This window comes from Triticum aestivum, chromosome 5B (genome assembly GCF_018294505.1).
Source record: "Triticum aestivum cultivar Chinese Spring chromosome 5B, IWGSC CS RefSeq v2.1, whole genome shotgun sequence".
NCBI classification, from domain to species: domain Eukaryota; kingdom Viridiplantae; phylum Streptophyta; class Magnoliopsida; order Poales; family Poaceae; genus Triticum; species Triticum aestivum.
Genome location: NC_057807.1, coordinates 357417194 through 357430995, shown reverse-complemented (window position 1 = coordinate 357430995; position 13802 = coordinate 357417194). Strand labels below are relative to the sequence as shown.

The 13802-nt window shown below is 42.1% G+C and overlaps 2 protein-coding genes and 1 pseudogene across 2 annotated transcripts; 1 reads left to right on the top strand and 2 right to left on the bottom strand.

Annotated features, from left to right (window-relative positions):
• The first annotated feature begins 212 nt into the window (after positions 1-212).
• LOC123111841 (CST complex subunit CTC1) lies at positions 213-9203 on the top strand. The gene is made up of 16 exons (XM_044532719.1): positions 213-1308; positions 1416-1534; positions 1608-1682; positions 1789-1864; positions 1959-2021; positions 2535-2612; positions 2704-2904; positions 3603-3707; positions 4426-4686; positions 4799-5122; positions 5207-5806; positions 5876-5967; positions 6754-6949; positions 7125-7242; positions 7376-7704; positions 8413-9203. Exons 1-16 carry the CDS (start codon positions 265-267, stop codon positions 8578-8580), a joined length of 3849 nt encoding a protein of 1282 aa, XP_044388654.1. The 5' UTR covers positions 213-264; the 3' UTR covers positions 8581-9203.
• A 278-nt stretch (positions 9204-9481) lies between these two features.
• Positions 9482-9568, bottom strand: LOC123118031 (uncharacterized; annotated as a pseudogene).
• A 45-nt stretch (positions 9569-9613) lies between these two features.
• Positions 9614-12506, bottom strand: LOC123111842 (RING-H2 finger protein ATL48). Its single transcript, XM_044532720.1, has 2 exons — positions 12224-12506; positions 9614-9997 (listed from the first exon to the last, which is right to left on the bottom strand). The coding sequence occupies exons 1-2, from the start codon at positions 12339-12341 to the stop codon at positions 9810-9812; spliced, it is 306 nt and encodes a 101-aa protein (XP_044388655.1). The 5' UTR covers positions 12342-12506; the 3' UTR covers positions 9614-9809.
• Between the last annotated feature and the right edge of the window lie 1296 nt (positions 12507-13802).

The window sequence follows — 13802 nt, the reverse complement described above, 5'->3', positions numbered from 1 at the left end:
TGTTTAGATGCTTTGCACTTTCAATGAACTTTTTTCTTTTGAGGGAACACTTTCGATGAACTTTTATAATAGTCTTCTTTCCAAAGAAAAGAGTTTCTTTTTAAAACGGTGAACGTGAGGTCAAGCTCATTTGACCAGTCAACCCACGATCAAGTGGGGCCCACGCCGCCACTCGACTCCTCGTTCTCGGTTTCACTTCCCGCCTACTCATCTTCTCTTCTTTCCAAACCCACATCCCTCCAGTCCAATCTCCAATCCCTAACCATGGAGCCGCCGCCGGAGGCATCCACCCCTCGCCGGCTCGCCGTCGCCGACCTCCTCCGCCTCCGCCGCCCCACCACTGGTGCATCTTCCCTCCTTTCCCCCTCTCCCTCTCATTCCTCCGCCGCCTCCACCTCACAGCCCCGCAAAAAGCCTAAGCTCTCCGCCACGAATCCTGCCCCTACCACCGCCCCCTTCGCGCCAATCCCACATCCCGTCCTCCTCGCCGGCACCCTCTCCCTCCCTTCCGCCGACGCCTGCCGCAACCACTGCCTATCCCTCACCGACCCCTCATCCGCCGCCTCTGTCTGCTGCTACCTCCTCGATTTCGACCCCGCCGTCATCGGTCGCGAGATTCTCGTTCTCGCCTGGAACTACCTTCCCTCCGTCCGCCAACACGAAGCCGGCGTGCTCGAGGCAGTCCGATGGCGCCTGGCAGAGGCGCCCGGTCCTGTCCCTGTCCCCGGCCTTAGCTTCCTTGCAGCGATCCCGCTTAATTCCGTGGACGCTGAGCCTGCTTTACCCACCCGCGGCCGCGTTTTTGGGATGGTGAGGTCGGTGAGCGTGGTGTTCAGTGTCCCGCATGCCACACAGAAGAGTGACTTGGTCGGGTTTATAGCGGAGATGATGTGCTGTGGGTGCCGCCAGTGCAAGCTCTCACAGCCAGAATCTGACCGCGGTCACAAGTTTGAGATGGAGAAGTTTGTATACTTTGTGGATCTGGCAAGCAGGTGGCGGCCCGTGCTGGCGCGACTGATTGGCAGGCCGGTTTCTGTCACGGGGCTGAAGAAAAAAATGGTCTCCGTTGGGAAGAAGGGCTCGTACACCATGTTGGTGTCATCAACGGCAACAATGGTGTCATGGTGCCCATCTTATGTGGGCGTTCCACCATTGGATGAGTTGCCAGGGAAGTGCAGTGGAGTGTACACTGGGGTAGTCTCTGGAATCCACATGCAGGGTATGTTGGTTGAGCTGGATGAGATCGTGTGGTTGCTAATTGATGATAAGCGGCTCGTGCCGTCACATTCTCTTCGAGTTGGTGCTGTTGTATGTTGCTAATTTGCAGTTTTGAACTTTCGTTTGCAATTTTTTCATAATTTTTTATTAAATAACTTCAAATGCCAGTGTGTGTGACTGTTCTGGTTCTTTTGTAGATTTCTGTGAAGAAATTCCGAGTGGTTCGTCTAAATTTTGCTTGGACGACAGTTGTTCTACTTGGAACATGCAGTAAAACTAGCATTACTATAAATGCTTTCTCTGTGGTGGACTCGAAGTAAGATGCGACTTTTGGCATATCAGCATCATATGTTACTGGCATCACTCAACAGTTTTTGCTGTTGGTGCAGATGTCATACAAGAGCAGAGAATAATGGTCTTCTGGGCAAGTCTGTTAACTTTTTGGAGCTGCCCGGTAAATTTTGGTATGAATTTATGATAGTTCTACTTCTGCATGATATGTTTACCATGATTGAGAAGGGGCATATTTGTTCTCATGGTATGGTCATCTTTTTTTCCATCATTTTACAGGATGTTACTTCTGACATCATGCTTTAAACAGAAATTCAAGTTAGATTCCAAGAAAGAGATCTGGGGGTCAAAAAATGTAACTTTGCTAACTGGAGTAAATAGCATATTACCCCATTGCATTTCCTTCTAATTTATTTAACTTAATCTCTTGAACTGCAAGGTACCAACAGAAGCAAGGATTGGTTCACACCTATGCTGCTAAAGTTCCCTCTTCAAAGGGTTTTGAACCGCAGGCAAGCTCATTAGTACTACATGTCTTTCAAATAACGAGTAAATAAATGTAGTGTTGCTCTGTTTTGCATGTACAACCTCCGTCCCAAAATATAAGAACGTTTTTGACACGAACATTGTGTCAAAAAAGTTCTTATATTTTGGGACGGAGGGAGTACATAACAGCTGTTTGGTTCACAGTGTAAAGTAAACTAGTCCAACTTTTTTATTGCCTTTCAAAAGACACAATATATATTTGCTCTGCTAACCTTTCAGTCTCATCATAATATTTCCCCCTGAAACATATATAAAGGATGTTTGTAGACTAAACGGTCTTTCGGGAACCCTTTCTAAGGGCAGCCCCAGTGCATGTAGCTCCCGCTTGCGCAGGGTCTGGGGAAGGGTCCGACCACTTTGGGTCTATTGTACGCAGCCTTTCCCTACATTTCTGCAAGAGGCTGTTTCCTCGGGAACCCTTTCTCATTGTTTAAAATCTATTTTTGGTGTGGATTGCTTACCTGAATCTGGTTGCGCAGCATGATTTCCTTATGAAATTCTGCAATCATGATTGTGGCGGTTCAAGCACAGGATCAAAATTGGAAGCTTGTAAATTGGTAATAGTTTCTCCTTTTACTATACACAGTATGCACGAAACTAAATTTTGTTTTGGTTTTGTTTATTCACTTACCAATTATTTTTGGTTAGGCAATACCCTTCGCCAATTTTATCTGCAAGGTGGAATCATTGTGGATATCAATGATGCTCAGATTTTGGAATGACACGGAAGAGCTGGGCAAGAACCTGGGATCTAACCAGTTTCTATGTGGTGGGGTTTCCCATCCTGGTACCAGCAGAAGGATAATTTCAACTGGTGATCTGGGCCTTGTATTAGTGGGATGCATGAAGGTCACTTTTAAGAATTTATGGCATCTTCTTAAAAAATAATCATATTGTTTTTTTTTCAGTCCATCTGTCATTGTAACGTACCAGAAGTAAAATTCATGTCACCAATTGGAGGTGAAAACTCGCTTAATTTTGATAGATGAACACTCATATTTTGCATTTGTTGTGGCATCCTGGAAGCTTGTCATAAACTGTCCATGTATTATTGTTGGCAGATGCTTTTACTTTTGCGGGCTTATTATTGAATGTAATTTGCTTGCAGACAAGTTTATAAACATATTATGTCAATTGATTTGAGGATGCCATGTTGCCAAGTGTCATTTTGTTTTTAGACTTTTGAATGTATAAGGCTGGGAGATAGTAAATGTCTTTCAGTTTCAACTTCCCACAAGGCTTTCTGAAATAAAGATGTGGCTTGTAGATGGACTTTGCCTTTCATTTTGGTTAGCCTAGGCTTGTTTTTGTTGCTGTTTTTCCCTTTCCTTTTCTTTCTTTGGTTGCGTTGTGAGACCCACGTCATCTTGATGCTTTCTTCTAATACAAAATGAAATGCACTTGGGGTCTTCTTTGAGGAAAAAAACAAGTTGTTTTTTAATTGTACAAACTGCAGAAGTTAGTTGTGTAGATTACTTGGTTTCATGACCTAATGTTAAGATCTTGGATTTTGATGCACTTGCTGACCATGTCTTTGATGCATACAGATGTCCTCACTGCCATTGAGGCTGCAGCTGGTTGATGACACAGGATGTATAGATGTTATTATACCTGATCTTCCGCCAAATGTTTGCATGAATGGCATCTATGAGGTGATTGTCATAATTTACTGTATGCCGTGATTTAAGTCAGTTATCGATTGGCTTCATCAAATTAACATTTATGGTACTAACTTGAATGTCAGAACTAAGACCTTAGTACCTTACTGTTAAGAAATAGTACGACACATGTTATAGTATGAATAAAACTCTGTTCTGTTCAATTTTTTTATAATTCTTTTCTGTAATAGAATAACTCGTATAAATACAACTTATGGGATTTTGCCTAGAAATCATGAAGCATCAACCTGCCTAATCAAGGTCAAGTGCTCAAATCATTCAAGCTCTAGGAGTTTTTTTGGCACATATTTGTTGGTTTAACTTTCCGTACAGTGTTGCCAGTAAACTGAGATGAATAGTATGTACAGTTTGATGGGAAACTCATGTTCACAAGATTATATAATTTTATAAATTAGAAGTCTTGCATAGTGTGGCAGAATAACTCATACTAAATTTCTCAGTAACTCCTAGCATTTACAGTTTTTGTATTTGTGTTGGCTGCACTAACGTTTTTCACATTTATGTAATCTGAAATGAAAAAGTATAGTGGAAATGGTGGTACTGGTCTTCCTCCACAATTAGCATTTTGAGCTTGTTAGGCTTTTTATATGTTCTGCTTTGTGCTAAATAAACTACATAGCTAATTTAACATTGTTCTCAACCATTTTATTGTGCTATATGTTCAGCATCTGACTATCCTATTGCCACCCAGATAAATGATTGCAAATTAGTCCTTGAAGGCCCAGTGGCATACCTAGATCATTATGGTGTTGCTGATCCACTATCCTGTAAGGCTGTGTTTCAGCAGCTCTCGTACCGAAAAAGAGTGCATCATCTCAAGATCTACCTTATAGTCCACTGGAGTGAATTAAACCACATTGGCCCTCCCTCCCGAATTCCTCTGCAAACTAATAACGCCGCCAGGCTGTTCCACCTTGTGAAAGTGTCGCACATTTTCCCCTCAGTCAATAATGTGAGTAAACTTTTTTTGCATTCTGCTGATAATCTTGGTGTTTTTAGCATCATCATGCCCACAATTAGTGACTAACTGACTGTGTTCTCATTATGTCATTTTGCTATTGCAGTTTCAGCATAAGAACATGCCAGGGTCTGGCCTGTATGCTGAGGGTGTGATAGTGCCATACAATTTAAAATTTGCTGATCAAGATGCCGAGAGCTTTAAAATGGCAAGCACTCGTTCACGTTCTGATTCGAAACTGTCTATGGAGAAACCATGTCACATTCCATGCTCCCTAAGCTTCGGAACTACCAGTCTTTCTGGCAATCTTGTGTCTAGCTATCCCTGTGGGTCAGATGGTACTGTTCTAATCGATACCGTTGGTGAAGAACGAGGTTGCCCATCAAGGATCTTATTGGAGTTCAAGGAGGGGTGTTCGTTTAAGTACCAGGTATAGTCTTTATGACGAAGCTTGCTTTCAACATTTAACCTTAATATATAGCTACAATTACTAAATTACCTGATGAAACAACAGTTTCTGCGGATTGGTGGCTACTATCTTCTCGAATGCCCCACTGATAGTTTGAGGTTTGCCATAAAAGGCTGTGGATGTTTTCAAGGTGGTAAAGTTTCACTGGATTCTCAAGATATAATTTGGAGCCTTGCCATTACCTTTAATGGCAATATAAACGTCAAGCAGGGTATTGTAGATCAGTCTATCGGAGTTTCTTCATTGGGAGTGGATGAGCCATTATCCAAAAATACCTTCCACAATGAGATAAAATTACTACAGTCGTGGAATGACTTTTGTCAATATTCGGATTTTCATTTGAATTTTTATTGTGAAGCAGTGAGCGAAAAGATGAAAGTATATGACATCATGTGTTATGTATTGAATGGATTGGGCTCTTACTCAATTGAAGTTATTAGTGTCTCTTCATGCATCGAGATTATGATGCATAAAAAGTCTTTTGGTTCTTCTAATTTGCAAAGTCAAAAACTTGTTCAAGGAGATTTAATATCATTTCATGGGAAAGTAGAAAATATCCATTCACATGACTTTAAGGAGCGAAGACTTGTGCCTGGTAACGACAAGCGAAGTATATGTATCCATGTTGCTGATGATAATCAAACGGTAATTGACTAGGTTATAATTTTCAATTAGTGCTTAGTTTGGCATTCAATTTAATGGCATTCATTGCAGGTGCGTCTCTCTGGATACTTAAGCAAACATTGTTATCCCATTGGCATAGGACCAGGGGCAGCAGTGACATTCCACCGCGTCCTCTTGACACAGTGTGTTGTGCTCCTTTCATTACTGGTTTGCCATTAAATTTTATATTTCATTATCATGTTGATAGTACTGATGGTCTGTCCACATAATGTTAAATTGTGACTGGATTGTAAGAACAACATGCCTTGTGTCCTGCAAATTTGAAATGACATATTTTAAGCTTTCTAAATCTTATATTTCATTTTCATGCTAAGTTAGCTGTAAACAAAATGTCTTACGTAGAGTTATATCTATTGCTTGTATATTTGACGTTGGGACTTGGATGACAAAAAAGGGTCTCTGCATTTGCATGATTTCTACTAGAGGTTAAGCTGAGGATGTCCTTGATAGAGTGGTGTTGTGCTCTATTACCAGTAGAAAAGGATGCATCTTTTATTTGGTTTTTGGGAGGGTGGTCATTAGGTAACCAATGATTTTACTTTTAATTATTTGTAAGGGAAGTAATCTGTGTAGAATGGGAAATGCTATATGCAGGAACTTGATATGCAGCTAATGTGAAGCCTGATCTGAATTTTAGTGTAAAAGACCTATTTATTGACAACTGCTAAAATAATTTCGTACATTATTCTTCCAAACACATCAAGTTAATTTGTCAAGTCTCTTGTTAAATGTGATGAATTATAATTATAATTGTTAATTCATCTTGCTATTACTGATAATAGAGATTATGGCCTGTCCACATTGTGCTAAATTGAAACCGAATCTTAAGAAATGGCGCAACCTACTTTGTGTCCTGCAAATTTAAAAAGACATCTTTTTTGCTGTCTAATTTTTTTTTCTGGCTACAGCCGTGAAATACTTTTAACCCCAGTAACATACATTGAAGTTACATCCATTGGTCATATTGAAGTGAATAGAGAACGTGCCACTTCCCCACTCATGCCTGGTGGCTTAAAGGATGGCTCACTGAGCACAGTTTCACTTTGTCTGCTCTCACATCAGAAGCATTTTAAAGACTGTACGCCCATGCGATTCCACTGCAGGGTAGGTTATATTCTGCTTTTATTTTGCCCATGTATAGGTCTCAGTTGCACCACCTCTTAATCGTTGTTGGGTGCATTGAAGTTTGACAAACACTGAATGATTATAGTTCAGATATTGTTTGTGACATTCATGCTCAATCATTCTCGCACTTGACTTCTCATTTTTGTTAATACAGGTAGTTAGTGTCCATTTCTTGGTGTTGGACAGTTGTTTAAATGATTCTCAAATTTCGGAATCAGTTAACCAGGGTAAAATACCAAAAGTACAAGTTCCACTAGCGGGGTTTATTGTTGGTAAGAGGAGCAGGCCAACTCTATTATTTCTGCAACAATATCGTAAATTCAAATCTGTTATTTTATCCAAAGGGATGTTTTGCTTTTCTTTTATACATTAAGCATCATCATAACATGTTCTGCTTTTTAACAGATAATGGAACATCTTTGTGCTGTTGCTGGGCCGATGATGCAGGGGCTGAACTTTTGCTTAGGCTGCAGGAAATTGCCATTCTAGATGCTTCTGTTAATTTGAAGTGTTCAAAAGATAGAAACAATGCAAAAATACAACGGACTCTCGGTTCTTGCCTAGAAAAAATGATGAAGAAGCACAAAAAAGTCATTGTGAAAAACTATGGAATTCCTCCCGACATATCTTGTCGAGACTTGGAATTATTATCTGATGTTGGTAGTGTCTTAAGTAGCCTGGAAGAGGAACTTTTGAAATTTATCGTCCTCAATGCCTGTCGGAATGGAACTATGGTGAGTTCATGTTTCTTTTATCAAGTGAACGTTAGAACTTTGGTTCAGCTTTCATCAATTGCATATGTTATCTAGCAAAGAAATTATATTATACTTTATATATAGGCATAATGACATTGTACTACTAACATTGCTGTGGACCATTATACTCTAGGAACAGGAAGCTGTTGTTTGTGTAGCCAGTCTGTTGGTTGTGAATTTTATGGATCAACTAGATGTACTCCGCATGTTGTTGTGGGAATGTTTTGCAATATATTTCAGTGAAAACTGAAGAAACACATGATTTGTTGTATTTGATTATCGTATAATTGTGAAATATTTAATAAATATAAATAGCATAATAGAATGAAAAATATCATGCATATTTGCATGTTGTGGTGGCCTTTTTCTTATGCATGGTTGCATGTTGGGGTAGGCCTTTTCCCATATATGTTTGCATGTTGAGGTGGCATGCTTGCATGTTGAGAGAAATATGTTTGTGGGGGTTAGCTATTTCGATATACAAAGATACAAAGATTAGTTCAATCATGCCAGATACTTTTATATGTGTTATGGTCTGTCTTTCTTCCTAACAACTTAGAAAGTTGTTGCTTTTTTTTACTGTAAGTTGCTGCATTTGTTGCTCGGGTGTTGAATGAGTGAATCTACTGTTACTCTTCTAGGATTGCTGGAACGAGTGCCATTTAATGAGTTATAACACCTTTGCAGAATGTTATCGCATCAGCCCTTGAAGAGAATGCAATAAATGGATCAAATGTCAAGCTTCCTGATGTATATCCAGCGCACAACATGCAGAATTTCTGGGTTAATGAAATAGTTCAAGTGGATCCTTTGGAAGAGGCCCGGAGACTGTATGCCAGTTTGGAAAACAGATGATGTTAATTGCACAAGTGAATCTTTGAGATACTCAGGTCCCTCATAATAATTTGTGAAGAACGCATGAGCGGCGAGCAGTCCACTGGGTTAATACCCAGTCATAGTCCACTGGGTCAATACCCAGTCATATCTCCTGTATTTTGCCCATCAGGGTGGTGGCATCCAGTCTGGCGGTACATGTTCTGGGCTGCATATTCCGTCTGCAGGTATACATGGAGAGCCATGTGGTCATGCAAGTTATAGATGATTCTTTCTGGTGGAAGGCGACATACGACTGAACTGACAGATGGGTGGGTTATGTAAAGCTGATTCCATTCTTCAGGCTTGTGCATATATGTGGATCTGTTTTGTCGTTGGAAGATGACATTTGATGAGATCCCATGGGTAGGGTTTCTTTTTGCTGGTAGTCAAGTGTTTTGTATAGTCGGGCTGGCAATTGCCAGATTATTATGGCAAATGAAGTGTTGTATAGTTGGATATTTGTTATGCTCATTGTTACTCCCTCCGTTCCAAAATAGATGACTCAACTTTGTACTAGAGTAGTTGTTACTGTAACCTACACCCTTGCTCTGCACTGAAAAACTTAACAAAAGTTTTGATGAAGCGTGGATGTGGTCTGCACCTTTTGAACTTGAGGTGTATCATTTGGATGACGAAGCGTGACTGAAGGAGCGTCTGTATTTTAATTTCTGTTTAACGGTGAATGCATTTCTTCCATTTTGCTGATATAACTGATACCAATGCATTGTTCATCATCATCTGTCACCAGCTCATTCCTAAGGGCTGGGTGCACCAAAGGAATTCCTACTGATGGCAAAACTAGTGACAATTTCCATTGCACACCACCATGATGAACAGAAAGAACACAGCAATGTCATCCCATTGTGTTCAGCTGCGGTGCAAGAGGAAAATATTTACGTGTCATCCTTGCGTAGGGAACATGCTAATCTTCTATCCTTCCAGTTTTATCAGATGTCCCCTGAGGAACAAAAGAAACACCTGACTGCAGAACACAAGTAGCACACAACTGAGGTGGAGTCAACGAAGAAAAAGATTTATTCTTAAGCCCGGAGATTGAGCCAAAATTACTTCTAGTTAGAAACCACATGAGCGTGAATGACAATAGTTAATCCCCAGGACCGAGAGGCAATCGAACAGTAGAGCCCCAGGTGAAACTTCAGTACATAAGATATGCCAATTCGTACACCATAACCACTATTCAGTCAAGTTCATGGGCTAGACCCTTTCTTGAACAGCTTGATTTGGTCACCATAGTAGTATGCGCTGCCGACCATCAGAGCAACTGTCACACCTTGAGCAACCACACGGGCCCTCATCAGCTTCTGACCCAGCCGAGAGTTCCCGTACCGGAAGCTGACCAGGCCAGCTGTCAGGACGCCCGCAGTGACCAATGCACCTGAAATAGAAGGTAGGGTTACACACTCAAGAACAAAACAAGGTACATAGATACATTAGCACCCCCAGTAGTCTATCCCCACCCAAGTTTCCATTTGCTTTGGCATAAGTAGAACACATCAAAGGGCAAACATAAAACAATGTTATACTTAATGTTCAATCCGGAAAACCGACGCCATTATGCACTCAGCATGTACATATAAACAATAAACATGATTGCAGGATCCAGAATATGCAGCTTCACATAAAATTTTGAAATTTTGAATTAGATTTGAGCAAAGCAAGATATGAGAAGATCAGAAGTGTTTTGGAAGCTATTAGGACTTGCTAGTACTAATCATTTAAAACAATACACTTCCACATAGCTGACATATAATTTTTATTCTATAATTAACAACCCCTTGAAGAAGCTTCAAGCGTCATATATAAGCCAAAGTAATCCTTATGACTGTCAGGCAGTTAGGCTTTGTTAAATTTATAAGGGCATCTCAGCTTCAAAGTGAATGCAGGATATGATGCTTAAGAGGAGTGTGATTCACAGGGTAATGCACATCCTCCTTTTAATGCATAATACCCCTTAAACATCTATCTTTATTCCATAAGCACATTATATCAACTGCATCTGTCCTACATTGACTGAAGTTCACATAGTCTATCTTTGGCACAGTGAGCCTGATTTTCCTTGACTATCCCACCTATCTCATTTCATTTCCACCAAATAGTTCAATAGTCACACCATTGCCTCTTTTCTGATACACCCTAGCAACAGTAGTAAGTAACGATATACTTCCACAGCTGCACATATTAAGAACATTAAATGTAGAAGCCAAGTTGCTTCTCCCCTGGCTCAGAAAAAAGAGGAACTTGAGAAGCCAACTTTATAAGATCACAAACATATGAACCGTCCGAAAATCAAGGTCATGAGTCTCTTGGACATGTGCCGTGCTGATTTCTCAGCATTCTTGACGCACATCTGAAGTGAGCTAGTTCAGCTGAGCTGAACTCTCTGGGCTCAGCATATCTAGACTACTACCTCACTGAGATAAGGGTGAACTACCCATGAGCCGTGCACGGCAATATGCTAGCACATTCGACCGCAAAGTTCTGTACTAGAGAATGCAGTTCTGGTGTGTTGGTTGATTCAGTTCCTCCCTGCGTGTTGGAGCTGACCAAAAACGATTGTAATGCCGTGACTTAATCTATATGAGTGTCGTGTTCTAAAAAAATATACAACACAAAGCAGCTGATACACACAATGCACATCTAGAATGACAAACTATGATTATCAGTCGGTGATTCATAGACAGCCACCCATTATCAGTCGGTGATTCATAGACAGCCACCAAGAACAAATTGTTATTTTTAAGTTAATCTGCTACACCGATACCAAAGTTACTCTAGTACTCCAGCCTGTATCTAATCCACCATAAATCTGAAGTGTGTATGTTGCCCATGGAATGGGAAATGTGATAATTGCCCACGAATTCAAGTCAAACTCTCAAATATCACGGGATATTGCCCTCATGCTAATGAAATTCAAAGCTCCAACGGGTCACAAAAATAAAGGTTTCGACAGATAGCTACTGAAGCAGGATGTCGAGACTCGAGAGTATCATCCCAACTACTCCCTCTGTTCCTAAATATAAGTCTTTCTAGAGATTTCAATATGGACTACATACGGATGTATATAGACATAGTTTAGAGTGTAGATTCACCCATTTTGCTCCGTATATAGTCCATATTGAAATCTCTAAAAAGACTTATATTTAGGAATTGAGGGAGTAGTTTCTATTTTCACCATCTCTTCACAGTTCATAAGGCAGTTCACAGTTAATAACAAAAAACTGACTAGGTATCATGATTTACAGAAGTACTGTATATTACCAGCACAGTTTAGCAAGATAGTCATCATTCAGTCTTACACGACATGGCACCATTTAACTCTTCACAGCTATTCTTTTATGAACCCCAAACTAGTTTTTTCTTGACCCCAGCACCACTAAAATAGCACACACGATCCTTGATAACACTAGCCATAGATTCGTCACTCTCCATCCACGCCCAAAGATCCCAACAATCACTGTCCTAACATCGTAAAACAGGAACTCGAAATCTGGCCCGTAACTCCGAACCCAGAAAGTGACCCGGCCGAACCTACGACGAGGCGATCGATCGATCCACGATCCTGCCACTCTATAACATAGCGAGGGACGCGCGCGGGGCGTACCGATGGGGACGAAGGGGTTCTTGACGGGCTTCTTCCCCTCGAACGGGAACTCGTCCAGCTGCGGCATCGGCGGTGGCCGCGCGCTGCTTCCTGCGGCGGCGCCGGAGCCCTTCTCCATTCGCGTGGCCCGGGAGGCTGGGGAGAGGGGGAGAAGGGGAGGACGCTTTTCCGAACAGCGGTTTGCAGGCAGGAGAAGGAGCAGTCGGCCGCCGGTGGGTTCCGCCGCTCTTTGGATGGTCAGGGGTGATTGTAGGGCCGTTCGATTGGGATCCGAGGGTGCCGGTTGTTTGGGGTTAGTCGGGAAAAGGGAAACGTGTATGTGGTGTCAGACGTGCCAACCGAGCTGGTGCCTGGTGGAGCCCGGAGGGATTTGACCTTTCTCTTTTCTTTTCAGTTTTTGCTAATTCTCGTTTATCTTGAGTCTAGAAAAACTCAACCGTGGGGCTCCTTGATTCAAAGGATTTTCTTTAGGATTGGATCCTTGGTCATTTCTGCTACGTTGGTCATTTGATTCGCATGATTGAAATCCTTTTTTTTTTCTTAGGACGGATCTCCACTCTACTTTGAAGGAAAATTTCAAACCTCTTGATAGAATTCTGTTGTTTCTTTTGTGTTGTCAAACATCTTTTGATCCAAATTCATGTAGTGTTCTAAGCTATAGGATCAAGTGGACACGCCACTTGAATCATGTGTTTCTTTCTTTCTTGTAATTTTAGAATCCTATGAAAAAAAAAGGCTTAAAATTCACATCATCGTCAAAAAGAAAGAAAAATAAGATTTACATCTTTAAAGGTGTGCGACTTGTAAACATGTTACCTGAAAGTGCAAATGATTGAAGGGCCAATTCCAGTTCTGCCCCTAACTTGAACCCACTACTCAGTTTTGCCCCTAATTTTCGGGTATGCTCAGTTTTGCCCCTCTGCCGTTAGTGCCACTTATGGAAATGCCCCTCCGAGCCGTTACCGTCCAGTCAAAGGGCGTTGACCGTTTTCTGGGCGTCTACTGGACATTTTTGCCCCTGGAAAAAAATAAAACAGAAATTAAAAAATAAAAGAGAAAGGACACGCTTACCTTTTGGCCCAGGACGGCCCAGCGAGGCCAGCCCACTGGCTGGTCATCCTCCCCCTCTGCCAAGGCCGAGGGCATGTCGCTCACGTGCTCACCTGAGCATCGCCGCTCCCGTGGCCAATGTCGTCGAGAGGCCGCACCGCCATGTCCCCGATGCCCGCCGTCAAGCTGGGAATCACCACGCCAAAGATTGAGATGTCGGGTGCCCTTCAACTTCTCAACCGAAGCCATCTCCGCCGGATCTGTCCATCGGCCGCCATCTTCGATTCGCCGTCGTCCGTGATCCCCTGACGCTAAGTTACCGTTCCTGAGATCCATATGTCATCGTGGATCTTCCAGACAACTCGCCGATGAGCTCCTCTTCGTACAGCCCCCTCCTCACGGCACCCCGCTCCGGCGGCCGTAGACGGGGTACATGTGCTCGCCATCGGGCCTCGGGAGTCCTTTCTACCACTCTGGCATGCACCCGGTGAGGCCTTGTTCCCAGTGCCTTCTATCCCCTCTCCCCCGT